The following is a 14,061-nucleotide window of genomic DNA, read 5'->3' on the forward strand; positions in this document are numbered from 1 at the left end:
CGGCCTTTCCATCCTTGCTCTCTCCCTCTTCCTCTGACTCTGTCCACCTCTTCAAACCGTCCATTGACCACTCTCCCTCCCACCTGTTTGCCTAGAGGGCTAGTTAGTGTTATTTGTCTGCATCTTATTCCTCCTTCTCACTCCCGCACACCCTCTCCCAACGTGTTCCAAGATGGACCGCAGCTTGGACGAGATCATCGCGGAGCGTCCTGTAAGGCTAGAGCTTACCCCAAGCATTTACCACTGACCCTGCACCTACCTTGTCACTTCAAATCAGCTAACATTAAATCACAGCAGCAGAATCAGAATCGGGGCCGCCGTCCTCAGGGTCAAGGTCGTCGCCGTGATGGCGTCAAAAAGGTAAACACCCTTCTTCCCAAGTTTGAGGTTGGGTGATCGCGGAGCTGTAAATCTGCGCACTGCCACAAAACTGAAACAACCATGCTAATAAACACTGTTGCAAACTAGGTCCTCCCTCCTCTTGTTCTCCTTTCGAACCCTCCTCGCGCATCGTGAAAGAAAGTCACAAGCCTCATACACCTGTCCTCCTATCTCGGGAGGTCGCAAGGCTGCGAACACCCTCGCAGAAAAAAAAGAAAAGATGATCTTATGATGGAGCAGTTGCCATGCCACCTGATTTGACTTCGAGCTGACCTTGTCTTCTACTTTTCGATCACAACAGCCCTACCGCGATGATCGTCTCGACCTAGATTTGTATTGCTTCCTAGGAAAGAACGGCGTGGATCATTATTTGCTGACATGGGATGATAGGGACTGGGTCCACGATAAATACGAAGACGACAGAGATGGTATGCATTTTGTCCCAGAACCCGGAGAACATGTGGTAGTGAGGATGGTTGCTAATATGGATTTGTGCAGCACGCCCTTCTCGTGCCCCTCGACGCCCGCGCGGTGATCGCTATTCTCCCTCGCCGGAACAGTATGTCCAGCCTGTTGACTGGAGTGGCGGACGTTTGACTAAGATATGGCAGTGCCTCTACGGGATCGAAAATTCGAATTGAGAACCTTCACTACGATATCACGGAGTCTGATCTGGAGGTATGAACGCTGCTTGACAGATAGTTCAAACTGAGACACCTAACCGAAACCTTTGTGTAGGATCTATTCTCCCGCATCGGACCTGTCACCAATATCTCTCTCGTCTACGACCGAGCAGGTCGCTCCGACGGCGTTGCTTACGTCACCTACAACCGCAACAGCGACGCGCGAACTGCGATCAATGAATTCGACGGTGCAAATGCCAAGGGCCAACCGATCCGATTGTCCATCGTTCACGGCGGCGGCGGCGGCGGCGGTGGCCGACGAGACCGCAACCCATTTGACAACATCCAACGACCCAAGGGTAGCCTCTTCGACCGCGTGGAACGCCCCCGCGGCGGCCGCGATGCTCGCAGTCTAAGTCCTGAAAGCGCAAGCGATAGTGCCGACGGTGGTCGCCGTCGTAGAGGCGGTGGTCGACGTGGCGCAGGCCGTTACCGACGCAGTGATGTCTCTAAACCGGCTCCGGATCACATCGACCGATATGTGCCCGGGCAGCGGTCGCCCGCTCGTCGATCCGCCAATGGTGGAGGCCGACGACAAGGTGGTGGTGGCGGCGGCGGTGGCGAGAACCGCCGAACTGCGAATGGCCGACCCCGAAAGACGCAAGAAGAGCTGGACCAGGAAATGGATGATTATTGGGGCAATGCGACGGGCGGTGCGGCCGAGAAACAGGCCGGCGCTGAAGAACATCATGCACCTGCGGCCGCAGCACCCGCGGCTCCCGCTGCTGGCGGCGACGATGATGTGGACATGATCGAGTGAGGTGAACACTCAACTGACGGTGGTCTTTCTGACTCAAAAGTAATGTGCTAGCGACATCAGACCCAGCCGGATGGATAAATGGGCGGAGGACACCGATTTTGTGATATTACAGGTACAACCAGGCCAATAAATTATTTCCTCTCCGTGGCATTTAGTTCTCTCTTTATTTACGTAAATTTCGACTACTAGCCAAGAGCAACTTGGTCTAAGACTCCTTCCAAGGTAGCGATTATTGATTGACCAAGAATAGTTGCCCAAAGCAGAACTTAGGTAAGATCACCTAAGCAGGTAATTTATCGTGACTTCAGCGCCACAGGCCATACGGCTCCCGACACGCCTTCCACAACTTGATCGTGCCGTCCTCGCTTCCGGTGCCGTAGAGCTTGCCGTCGGGAGAGAAGCTGACGGACCAGATGGGGCCGTGGTGGCCTTTTTGGACCTCTGCATACGTATATTAGCAAACATCATCGATGATTACATACCTCCTTGATATTCAACTGGCGGGGGGAAAACATACCCAACTCCTCATCCGTCCGGAGATCATAAACCCTAGCCCAAGTATCATCGGCACTACCGGTGACCAGCTTGCCGGACTCATTGTTGACCGCCGCACTAGCAACCTCATACCTGAAGGTTGACTGCTTGAGCATCCGACCGGGACTGGCGCCATCAAACAAATAGACGGATTTGCCCGCCGCAACGGTCAAAATGCCCGGATCATTGGGTCTCACGGCGAGGGTATTCAGCTCGCAGCTCCCGATGGGACCGTCAACGGCGTGCTCGAAAATCGGGTGCCGGGAGCGCAGATCCCACCATCGGATCTTGCGGTCCTCCGCGGCGGTGGTCAGGATGTTGTAATCCTGGTTCCAGACGATGGATTTGATGGTGCCCGTGTGCACGCCGGGGCCGATCTCGTAGCTGGTAGCTGCGGGCGCGCCGTTCTCGCCCCCACCGCCGGGAGCGGACGCGTAGGTCGGCGACGAGGCGTTGCTGCCGCGCGAGAGGTCGAAGATGCGGAGCTTCTTTTCAAACCCGCCGGTGGCGAGCACCTGGGGGGACGGCTGCAGGGGGAATGCGACGGCTCGACAGATGTGCGAGTGTTGCAGGGTGTGCAGGCATTCTCCCGTGTGGGTGTCCCAGACTTTGCTGAGAGGCGGTCAGTTTACTGAACCCGGTGAATCAGAGAAGAGGGAGGGAAGGGCCTACGCGGAGAAATCAGCCGCAGCGGTAGCTGCGATGGTAGCGTCCGTGGAGAGACGGGCTTGCCAGACGGCACCTTTGTGGCCGAGGAAGGTACCGATCCTGCGGTGAGTTAGGGGATTGATTTCACGACAGGGGGCAGATTCACGGACCAGTCACCCGTGATGCCATCACGGAGCATAGGGTTGTTGTCTATGAAAGTCATTCAGTCGCGTGTCTCTCGCCAATCCGATAGACGTGGAAACATACCCTTGCAGGCGGACAAAAGATAATACTGGTCATCTTCCACTGTGGAAGAGAAGTTGATATGCGGCACGGGACGGGAATGTCCGTGGCATGTCAGGGGTACGACTTTGGGGATATCTGCAACGGTCAGCCGCGCTATCACGGTATGAAGCGAGCAAAGCGTGAATACGTACCAGACGCCATTTTGGGTTCCAATTAGCAGAAAATCAACGATGAAGATAATCTAAACGAATTGCACTCGACACGCGAAGGCCAACCGATGCGGCTGGCGAAGGAACAATAAAGTGGTATATGATGAGATAAGGCAAGACAGATCTTTCCAGGACAGAAAGCGAGCAGAGAATTTACGGAGTAGTAGAAGTACAGAAGAAAATTCGTCGGTCTCGTCAAGTCATGAGCACAGAGCGGCGGGGTCGTATTCAGAAATGAGTGGGAGATCCCAGGGAACCAGGTTGAGTCAATGGAAAGAAAACAGATCCTTCCACCGCGATTCCACCGAGGAACAAGACAGACCACCAGCCCGTGACGGAGTAGGTATTGGGATGAAGGGGAGACCCCGGTCCAGAGAAGTAGGAGAGATTGAAGTCTTTTTGATATTCGGTCAAATCACCGGCCGTGCTGGCTTGCGTCGGCCGTCTGCCGCTAGGCCGTTTGGGGACTAGCCTGGAACACACGTGAGCCTCGCTAGTCACGAGGGCTCCACTTGGAGGGAGACGGTACGGTACAGGGTCTCGAGGGCTGCTCTGCGGTGGATTGGATAATATACGGTATTACAGTTACCCATGGAAAGTGTTGATCATGTCTTCCTACAGAGTGCTTCTTAACCTTCTGCCATCACCTTCACACACACCCATCAGGCATCCTCTCAATGCTGCTGACAGAAGCAAAATCATTAATTACCTCTTTCATATCGGAATATATTGGTTCTATTTTGGATTTTCGTTGCAATTACAAGCACTCTTGCACTTAAACCTACTGGCTTCGAGTTTCGACAACGTCACAACACCATGCTATCATCCATGGCGATATCACGATAAACATTCATCAGCGATTCTTTCGCAATTATCACGTAGATCTTGGATGGGCAATCAAGGTGAGCGACTACTGGCATGAGTCACTTCCACCCATGTGCTCGCTTGATATAGCCTGGAATAATATTAGTCGATAGCTAGGGATCGGTTGGAAACAACACTAGAGAATGCTGTCAAGGTTCGTGCCTGCCAAGGAATTAGAGGAAATTGCAAAGGTTTTAGTACAAGCCCGACTAAGACTTGTATTCTCCGTTGAGCTCTGTGAGTTTGCGAAAGATTATCTACTGGAGTAGTAGTCACTATTGTCCATTTGACATATTTACTCCGGTAATATTGATGCTCCTCAAGTCCGATAATACTGAAAGGAAAACTAGGTCTATGAGTTGCATCCTATACTGGGCATTACTGCCTAATATATGGCCTCTTCTAGCCCTTGATCAGGGTCCAATACCCAAGGCAGTACTAGCCTCAGGCTAGCAGAGCACCGGAACAGTAAGCACCACTAGCTCAAAGCGCACATACAAGGTATACATTCACGATGTAACCCTAACCATCCATGGACCAACATCATGGGCCCAGTCCAAGCATAAAACCCCTCTTGCTTCTATTCTCCCGTAAATTGAGAGAATAGAAATAAAATGTCTCACTAACATATAAGAGCAAAGGATACTGTCTAATTGCATCATAACCTAGCCCAAATCAGCAGACATGCTCCGACGTTACCGAAGAGCTCTTCGGGACGTAGCTCCCCTACTTGCGCTCGCATTCTTTGTATACAGCGTCTATTATTTCATTATTTGGGCCGGTCGCACTCTGGAGGCCCGGTGTATGGAAAATGTAAGACATCGCAGTTACCGCATCTCTATCAACCTCAGGTCATGCAAGCTAATGATTGGAACCAGGGCCATTGCGAGAGAGTCAATCTGCGCGTAAGCCCTAATTTCCCTTTCGTCCAACAAGTTCAGTCCCAGGAAACACGGAATAAGCTCACCCCGACAGTGCCCAGAAAAAGCGTCACGAGCCATTTGCTCTTCGGACAAGAATTTCTTCCTCGCGGTGGGCACCTACGAAGGCAGCGCAACACGCCGACGATGCCGCGATTTCTGGCCCGAGAAGATCCCACTCGACGCATTCAACCACGTTAACTTCGCCTCCGCGATCATCAGCCCGGATACGTACGAAGTGCTTCCGGCACATGATCGGGACATTGATCTCTACGCACGACTGATTCGCCACCTGGGTTACCAGAATGATACGAAAGTCCTGATCACTCTGCGAGATCAACAGAAGCTCAACTCTACTGGGCTCATGTCGAGTATCTTCTCCGAGCTGGCTGCCTCTCCTCAGACGAAGCAGAGGAAATTCCTTTCATCTTTGATATCGTTCATGACTACGCATGGTTTTAACGGCATCAACCTAGACCTGGACCTCGACTTCGACACCCAGGATGAAAAGCAACAACCGGACTATACAAACCTTTCCAGATTTGTGGCGAACCTGAACATCGCACTTAGCAAGATGGCCGGACCCGATGAGTTATCGATTAGTTTCCCGGCCTCGGAGGCATACTTGCGGCGGTTTGACCTCAAGGCGCTGCATCGATACGTATCGTATATCAATCTCAAGCCGTACGACGGGGGCGCTGCACGAGGGAGCCGTCCAGTTGCAAATGCCGGGGTGAATACCGCCGAGATCACGAGTATTCTGGAGCATCTAAACTGCCAAGATGTGAACCCGAACCGCATCGTCTGGGGGATGCCGTTCCGCGGCCACTCGTATACAATGGCTGACGGATGCCGTTCGACAGACTGCGCGATCCTATCTCCCGGATTAGCGGGACATTGCAGTCAAGAGGCCGGCGTCCTCCTGAACAGCGAGATCGTTGGCATTATGCAAGCGAATGTTGTGAAGCCGCAGCGTGTCGGGAACGGTGCAGCGAAATATCTCAGCTGGGACAATCAGTTGGTAACGTACTATGATAATGAAACAATCAATCTCCAGGTCGAGTTCGCCCGCCGTCAATACCTCGCAGGGCTGATGGTTTCGACTGTCAGCGATGATGTCCACGATGCCAGCTTTACTAAGCAGTTTGCAGACGCTTGTCGGCGTCCGGCATGGATACAAAGGTCTGCTATGATAGCGGATATGTTAAAAGATGACAGGCTACTCAGGATGAATTGATTGAATTGCTTGGTATTAAGATGCTTGCCGTTCTATGGAGATTAGGGCAGCCATACTGCATAGCCCTAGGGACCGGAGGTCTAACAAAAGACTCGTCGGATTAAGATGACCAATTCAAGCTACTAGTACGTCAATAGTGTTCATGCAAGAGCTACTTCATATCTATATACACCCAGGTGACCGGCACCTCGCTCTCAATCCATCCCATCACCCAAAACCATCAACTCAATCACAACGTCGACTTCTCCCACGTAATCTCCTTCCCCACCAGCCCTTCAACCGCAGGAATCAAAGGCCTCAACGCATGCCCATAGTCACCCCCATTCGGCGTCCTCAACAACGTATGAATATGAAACTTCTTGGGCTCCTCATTATTCAAAAACACGCCGGAATGATGATCAAACTCGACCAACACCACGGGGCTCTGAATGCGATAATAAAACGGATCCTCATCCCCAAACCCACCGATCCAGCAGAAATACGTCTCCGCCTCGAACCGCCTTATCTGCTCGAGTTTCAGCCGTCGCGACGGCTCAGGAAGATACAGCAGATACTGCTCCAGGATGCCGTGGAGAAGACCCTTCTGCGTCTCGCTGAGCACACTCGCCACAATACCCTCGTACGGCACCTCACGGTTGTCGCGATACGCACCGCACACATGCCGCTGGTCATCGCGGTTCCACCGCCCCGGGGGCATCGCGGGGTCATGCATGTGCGCATACACGCGCGCCTGGGCTTGCAGGTCAGGGGACAGGGACTGCATGAGCTGGAGGCCCAGCTTCTCTTCGACTTGGAGGATGCGGGTCCCTGCGTGCGGACCCTCGTCGATCTCGTTGGGCTCGGCGCCCGTGAACCACGGGGAGGCGACGATCTGGCCCTTGTAGAGGAAGATGTTGAGGCAGAGGTGGTGGCCGTAGAAGGAGAAGCCCCAGGGGCGGGTGGGGGAGGGGTTTCCGAAGAGGACGAAGTTGTAGGAGAATTCGTTCATGACGCGCGGCGAGGCCACCAGCTCGCCGAGGAAGTGGTTGATGCGCATCGCCTTGACGGCCTTGTCGTAGCCCTCCGGGGAGAGCGTGGTGCGCAGGACGGTCATGATGGCGTCGCGCGTGGCCGGGGTCACTTCGTCGAGGCGCAGGCCTTTGGCGCTGAGGAGGAACTCTGGGTTGGACCAGGTGCGCCATTCGGGCGAGTCGATGTGGTAGGAGAGGGATTGGCGCTGGGGTTGCGTGAGGGTGGAGAAGAGGGCGTGGACGGAGTCGACGATGGCGTCGATGGGGAGGCCTTCGTCCTGGAGGGTGTAGAGGTCGGGGCGTACGGTTCCTGGTCTATTATCAGTATATTACTTTACTGTACTACAAGGGAAGGTATTGGTGATAGAGCCCACCGTCCGTCGTTACGCCCTTAAAAGGCTCCTGCAAGAGATCCAACCAGTGCATGTACAGCGCATGCAGCCAGGGCGGATTCCGTCGCGTTTTGAAATCATCGGCATACTCGTGCGCATCTTGCTTGCGCATTGTCTGGAACCGAGGCAGGCTCAGGTCCGGCAGATACTGGCGATATTCGCCCGTGGGCTGCTGGGAGGGCGACGAACTCATCGCGGGGGAATGGGTGGCAGGGAGTCCGGGGTGAGGTGGAGGAGAATGTGCAGAGGACGCAGAGAGACGATCGGAACGAAGGAATCCTAGAGTTGGAGAATTAATAGTCGGACGGTCTGCATCGGATGTTTCCCGGCTGCGATTCTCCCCACTTCGTCTCCACGCGGCGCTGTGGAGAGCGGCCAAACGGTGGTTGTGGGGAGACATCGTGGGCTTGACTCGGAGGATGGAGTGCATTGGTCGGGAATTCATGAGAGGAAGAGATAGAGTACGGTATGGTTTGATATCTGTAGGATTCTCTATTTCTATCACATTTCGGTATTCGCGGACGCCGGAGCGAGCACCACTTACTATACTAGTAACTAGAGTAGCAAGTGTAACATCGTCGGGAATTCCGAGCAACCGTAGCTCGACGATCTCCTACTACTCCGTACTACTCCAAGTGGGAATCGCTTCGTCCCACCCCAAATGCGCCCTCAACAAGCGCCACAACTGCTCCGATCCCCCCGGATATCGAACACACCCCAGAATATGCTGGTCCGGACGCACCACAATGGCCTGATCCTCCAACCCCATCAGCTGCACCCACTTCTCGCCACTTTCCCCGGCCTGCACTTCAAAGTCCACCCCGTGCACGACCGTCTGGATTCTCAACCGGTCCCGGATTCCGGTGGGGAGCTGCTGCTTCTCCTCGATGGCCTGATGCCAATATGCAGATGTCTTCTGATTCACCCACACAGTGAACCCGTCAAAGGGGCAAAGGTCCAACGTTGAGAATTGTCGCGCCTGCACCTCATCAACCGATAGCTCAGCTACATATGATGAGTCGATCGGCGGCAGAGGCATCTTCTCGGGACGTAAAAGCCGGATCCACGCGTGAGGGAGCCGAGCACCAGGCACGCAGGCCGCACGGTAGATGGATGCGTTCTCGGGGATGCGGCGATCACCATACACGTATCCGATGTGCAGGCCCAGATTATCGAAGTGTTCTCGTTGGCCCTCGATTCCCTGGTTGATCTGTTGGATGGTCTCTGGGTCTTCAATGTTGCGGTAGAGGTTCTGTCGTGCCACGCTCGTGTCGGCATCTGTCGTCCCCAGTGTCTTCAGGAGGTTGAAGATCTCCTTGCCGTTCTTGACGCTCTGTTCTGAGTTCACGACGGCTACTTGTCGGCGGTCAGACTCGTAGGTATCTAGGAGCTTATCGCTGGCCCACCCATGGTGCACTGCTGCCAGTTTATATGCCAGGTTGTGGGCATCGCCCAACCCGCTATTGAGGCCTAAGCCTCCAGTAGGAGGGAAGGAATGAGCGGCGTCTCCAGCCCTAGGCGCACATGTGTCAGAACCAAAAAGTCAATGCAGTAGATGCGAAGTAGTACTCACAAAAGAACCCGGCCCTTGCGATACTCCTTCGCTACCTTTCGGCTCAGAATCCACGGTCTATAGCTCAGCACATCATATTCCACCTTCGTGCCAATAGCTGCATCTACCGTCTTGCGACAGAGTATCTCGTCCCACGAGTCAACCGGGTGTTTTTCTGCCTTTAATCACCCATTAGCCATGGCGTCAATAAACCGAAACACGCACCTACATCAAAGTTACAGATCAGAACCTGATTCCCAGACAGATCGTATCCGATGATGAACCCCGCCACGTCGGGGTCCATGATCCAATGCAGCATGCCCACTCGGTCTCCAAGCACGGGACGCAAGTCCGCGTTGATATGGATGGTCATCATGGTTTCGTCTATTAGGTCAGTGTCCCTAGTCCCGGATCATTGTTCGAAGGAAGGGCTGGGATGGAACGTACATGAATCCTCCCCCTCACATTCTATACCCAGCGCCCTGCGAACAACACTCTTGGCCCCGTCACAGCCAACCAGATGGGCGCATTTCACCGTGTATTCTCGTCCCGCGGCTCGATCTTCAACAGTCGCTTCGACGTAGCCCGGGAACTAGATTCGATCAGTGAGCCGAAGCCCTAACAGACTCATCAAAGGGACAAAACCCAAAGAAAATAGAGAAACAAACCTCCTGCAGCCTCACAAACGAATGCCCCTTCCTAACCTCCACCCTGCCCCCCTCTAACTCACGACCAACCAACGCCTCGAAATCCGGCTGCGGGATATTATGAATCATCTAGAAACACAACCCACCCAATTAGCTTCTCCCCAGAACCAATCGAACAAAAGAGCAAGAAAAGAAAAAGAGTGCAAACCGCCGGTGTATCATCCAAAACACCCTTATCCATCCTCTCATACGGCAACCTGCCCACCAACTGCCCACTTAAATCCGTCACGAAGTTCACCCACATCGCGTCCGGGCGGGGCGATCCCATCTCTCGGATCGCGTTCACGTCGAGCCCGAACTGGCGACAGAGTTCGAGGGATCGAGGCGAGAGGGCGTGGGCTTTGGGCGCTGCGAGACGGGTCGGGTAGCGCTCTATCACGAGGGATTGGACTGTAGTGAGTTAGTAGAGGAGGTTGGTAGTTCAGGGATGGGGTAAGAGGGGAGCTTAAGTGTATACCGCCGAGTTTGGCGAGCATGTATGCGAGGAGAAGGCCGCAGGGACCGGCGCCGATGATGAGGACCGGGATGGGGTCGTGGTCTGTGATGGACATGGTGGGTGTTTTGGAATGACTGATTAGGTATAGATTTGAGGGGTGTAAATACAATGCAGGTGCTTTCTGCACGGTGGTTTTGACCTTTTATACTGTTCATTCTGGCCGGTCAATATCGGGGTCCCCACCCGAGTGGGAAAACAAGCGGGGAAAGCAAGTGGGAAAGCAAATGGACAGTCTCCAAGGTCAAAGAAAGATTCATAATCGCTATATACTTCAAATACAACAATGTGCAGTTCCTGAAAGGGCAGTTCAGAAGGTCCATAACTTCGCTGACATGCAAAATAAGTCGAAGCATTATTAGACAAATTTTCTGGACAAAACAAGTAGATTCGCAAACGCCATGTCAAATGCACCCAAAACTCCCATGATACCCCTATGTTCAAATCTTGAAAGAACTAGCTCGCAACCGCCAGCTGTGCGACCAAGTCGGATGCCACGTCGAGGAAGGGATACGGGCTGGTGACCTCCTTTTCCTTGTTGCGGAAGCGCTTGCTGATCGGATGCCATTCGGAGTCCACTTCAGCACGGATCACGTTTTGGTATCCATCACACTTAAAGTCGACCATGTAGTTATTTTCCTCCAACTGGTATAGTTGGATGTCCACGAAAACCCACACTCCGTACGAGATCCCGCGGATCGCATGATGTTGCGTGCTGGAAGATGGACCGGATACGTTGCCAGGCTCCACGGGGGTCCAGTTCTTTTCGTCCAGAGAAGATGGCCCGCTCAGGTTGAATCGACGGCGGAATTCTTCCAAGTCGCTGCGACTACTGTGCACGCTTCCCGATACGCCCGGCGCCTTGACCCCCTCTTTCAGGAGACGAGCTCGAATGAACCAGGGGTCCTTAGGAATGTAGTAGTCGGATGGCAAATCGGGATATTTGCTTTGCAGCGGCTTGGGCTGGTCTGCAGGCTGTGCCTGACCTCCGATTTGCGTACCTTTGTTTGACCGAAGTTAGCTTGGGTCATGCAGACAGGTTGAGACAATCTGTGAACTAACCTGATTCGTCGGGAACAATATCCCAGATGCCCCCTTGGGCTGCGATTGCCCGGTAAAGGTACAGCATCGCTTCATAGGGCTGGTTCCGCGATCGGATTCCAAACTGCCATTTCCGAGTCCGTCTGGGTTGATGTGGCGCACTGCGTCCCTCGGGAGGCTCTAGCCGCAGCTTTTCGAGATCGACGATACTGCGCGAGTGAGGCTTCAAAGCCCGAGCGGTTGCTTCCTGTTCCTCTCGCGACCGCCAGTCATGGCCAGCCTGGGAGTCGTCGCCGTCCTTAGCCCTGGCCTGAGCCTGCTCTTCTAATAGCCGATCCGCGGCTTGAAGTCTCTGTTCCCGCTCCCGCTCCCTCTGTTCCATGAGCTGATCATGGACATACGGTAGGCTGGTCGGCAAGATTCTGACATGGCTCACACGGGGCTCCTCCGGATCATCGTGGTCGTGCTGCTGCGACAGCTGGAAGTTCTGGCGTTGCGAGCCGCTCCTCGTTCTCGTGGGTAGTGCAGTTTGGACCCCTGGTGGACGAGCAGCTGGTGGTCTGTCATTTGCCGCCGCTGGGCGTTGGATAATCTTGTCTGGCGGTGGAGAAGGTGCCACGGCGGAGCCCATCATATGATCCTCCGTGGGCGCTGTTGTTCGTTAGCGTCAAGGCGATTTCAATGGTCCGATGTTCAGTGCACTTTAGGCCAGAACAACTGAAACAAAACAGAAGAATAAAAAGGCCGGGGCAATCCTTACAATTGGTTTGCATCATTTCATTCTCCACAATGATGAAGAACGCATCCTTGACAGCGCTGGGCTCCGGATGCTTCAATGCCTCCTCGATGTCATCACGGGCGTATCCCATGCTCCTTTCTAGTTTGGAGATGGCCACTTGATTGATCTTGTGCTGCGCAGAGAGAGGCTTCCCCGGAGCGAGTTTGCGCGGATCGATCGACTTGTTTGGATCCACGCCCGTTGCGATGAATTCCTCCGGCGGCGGTTGCAAGTATTTGGGGAGGTCCTGGAGAAACCAAGGGTCCATCCGAATCTCGGGGATGGTGATTCGATGGACCGGATGCACCTGGAGCATCATCTTTATTAACCGAGCAGCCCCCTGTGATATGTATGGAGGCATATGGAAGTTGCCCGCGGCGATTTTCTTGAAAAGGGCCGGAATATAGTCATCGTCGAATGGAAGTCGCCCCACCAACAGCACGTAGAGAATGACACCGCAGCTCCAGACATCGACTTCGGGGCCCGCGTACAGCTTGCCGGAGATGACCTCGGGGGCGGCGTAATTCGGACTCCCGCAGCTGGTTTTCAGAAAATTGCCATCGGTCATGATGTTACTCAGCCCGAAATCCGCGATCTTAACGTTCTTTTCACTGTCGATCAGCAGGTTCTCCGGTTTCAGGTCACGATGGACGATCTTATGACGATGGCAGTACTCGACGGCACAGATGATTTGCTGGAAGAATTTGCGAGCTTCGGTATCGTTGCATCTGCCCCTCTTCACCAGGTAGTCGAAAAGTTCCCGTTCGGCATATTCTAGGACCATGACAATGTCGGATTTTGTGGCGATGACGGTGTACCTGCAACCAATCCACACACACGATCAATCAGCGGTCGCTTCGCTTCTGTGCGAAAGAGTCGGACAAAGGGAGGGGAAACGCACAGCTTGATGATATGGGGATGGCGTAGCAATTGAAGGTACTGGATTTCGCGCTCGACCCGACCGACCATGTCCCTCGAGAGCAGTTTGCGCCGGGAGATGATCTTCAAGGCCACCTGGCGACCACTGGGCTGGTGGATGGCCAGCTTGACCTTGCCAAACGAGCCCTCGCCGAGGATCTTGATGGTCTGGTACTGGTCGAGCCGCTGCATGTCTCTGGTGGTGGCGGGGGACTGGGTGGACGGGTCGGGGCCCTTGCCGGTCGGACGAGAGGGCGGAGGCATGGGCACGGCGGAGTAATTCACGGCGGAGGGAGGAGGGGCAGCAGGGACGCGGTCACGGCGGCGATCACGATCACGGTCACGGTCACGGTCGCGATCGAAGGATGGGAGGGGGACGGAGAGGTCTTCGTCATCGAAGGCAGCGGCCATGCTGGACGGGAGAGCAGGTGGCGGAGAGAGCGAGAGGGCAACGTGACGTGATGGATTTTGGGCGGTCTGGAACTTCCGACCGTCAAGTCATCGAAGTCAATCAGTGGGAATTTCCTCGGGGGCACAGGATCATCCGAGTTTCTGCGGGAAAGGGGGAAATGGAATCAAATAATATTAAAGAGTCCCCGGCAGACTGGCCAAATGGTCCAAATGGCGAACTCCCCCACAACCGGTCAGGGCTGCAAAAGTGGAGCGATGGGAAGTTGGCGGTTACCAA

At 54.2% G+C, this 14,061-nt stretch overlaps 6 protein-coding genes across 6 annotated transcripts; 2 read left to right on the forward strand and 4 right to left on the reverse strand.

Annotated features, from left to right (window-relative positions):
* Positions 1-172: 172 nt before the first annotated feature.
* On the forward strand, positions 173-1,824 carry P170DRAFT_469217 (putative RNA binding protein; the record flags this gene model as incomplete). The annotated part of the gene is made up of 7 exons (XM_024852606.1): positions 173-211; positions 295-360; positions 683-714; positions 772-809; positions 880-940; positions 993-1,059; positions 1,120-1,824. The coding sequence occupies 7 exons, from the start codon at positions 173-175 to the stop codon at positions 1,822-1,824; spliced, it is 1,008 nt and encodes a 335-aa protein (XP_024709029.1).
* A 304-nt stretch (positions 1,825-2,128) lies between these two features.
* Positions 2,129-3,804, reverse strand: P170DRAFT_396351 (WD40 repeat domain-containing protein; the record flags this gene model as incomplete). The annotated part of the gene is made up of 6 exons (XM_024846114.1): positions 3,444-3,804; positions 3,274-3,387; positions 3,177-3,216; positions 3,031-3,126; positions 2,342-2,970; positions 2,129-2,265 (listed from the first exon to the last, which is right to left on the reverse strand). Exons 1-6 carry the CDS (start codon positions 3,451-3,453, stop codon positions 2,129-2,131), a joined length of 1,026 nt encoding a protein of 341 aa, XP_024709030.1. The 5' UTR covers positions 3,454-3,804.
* Positions 3,805-5,009: 1,205 nt separating this feature from the next.
* On the forward strand, positions 5,010-6,606 carry P170DRAFT_460099 (glycoside hydrolase family 18 protein; the record flags this gene model as incomplete). Its single annotated transcript, XM_024851909.1, has 3 exons — positions 5,010-5,138; positions 5,204-5,230; positions 5,301-6,606. The coding sequence occupies 3 exons, from the start codon at positions 5,010-5,012 to the stop codon at positions 6,480-6,482; spliced, it is 1,338 nt and encodes a 445-aa protein (XP_024709031.1). The 3' UTR covers positions 6,483-6,606.
* Positions 6,607-6,711: 105 nt separating this feature from the next.
* On the reverse strand, positions 6,712-8,077 carry P170DRAFT_344573 (DUF3500 domain-containing protein; the record flags this gene model as incomplete). Its single annotated transcript, XM_024843471.1, has 2 exons — positions 6,712-7,802; positions 7,867-8,077. 2 exons carry the CDS (start codon positions 8,075-8,077, stop codon positions 6,712-6,714), a joined length of 1,302 nt encoding a protein of 433 aa, XP_024709032.1.
* A 423-nt stretch (positions 8,078-8,500) lies between these two features.
* P170DRAFT_451751 (3-propionate hydroxylase) lies at positions 8,501-10,694 on the reverse strand (the record flags this gene model as incomplete). Its single annotated transcript, XM_024851216.1, has 7 exons — positions 8,501-9,398; positions 9,458-9,615; positions 9,666-9,820; positions 9,884-10,028; positions 10,105-10,212; positions 10,292-10,533; positions 10,601-10,694. 7 exons carry the CDS (start codon positions 10,692-10,694, stop codon positions 8,501-8,503), a joined length of 1,800 nt encoding a protein of 599 aa, XP_024709033.1.
* Positions 10,695-11,092: 398 nt separating this feature from the next.
* P170DRAFT_346333 (SNF1 family serine/threonine-protein kinase) lies at positions 11,093-13,784 on the reverse strand (the record flags this gene model as incomplete). Its single annotated transcript, XM_024843561.1, has 4 exons — positions 11,093-11,622; positions 11,699-12,328; positions 12,438-13,273; positions 13,357-13,784. The coding sequence occupies 4 exons, from the start codon at positions 13,782-13,784 to the stop codon at positions 11,093-11,095; spliced, it is 2,424 nt and encodes an 807-aa protein (XP_024709034.1).
* Positions 13,785-14,061: the final 277 nt, after the last annotated feature.

This window comes from Aspergillus steynii (assembly GCF_002849105.1).
Source record: "Aspergillus steynii IBT 23096 chromosome Unknown P170scaffold_1, whole genome shotgun sequence".
Lineage (NCBI taxonomy): Eukaryota > Fungi > Ascomycota > Eurotiomycetes > Eurotiales > Aspergillaceae > Aspergillus > Aspergillus steynii.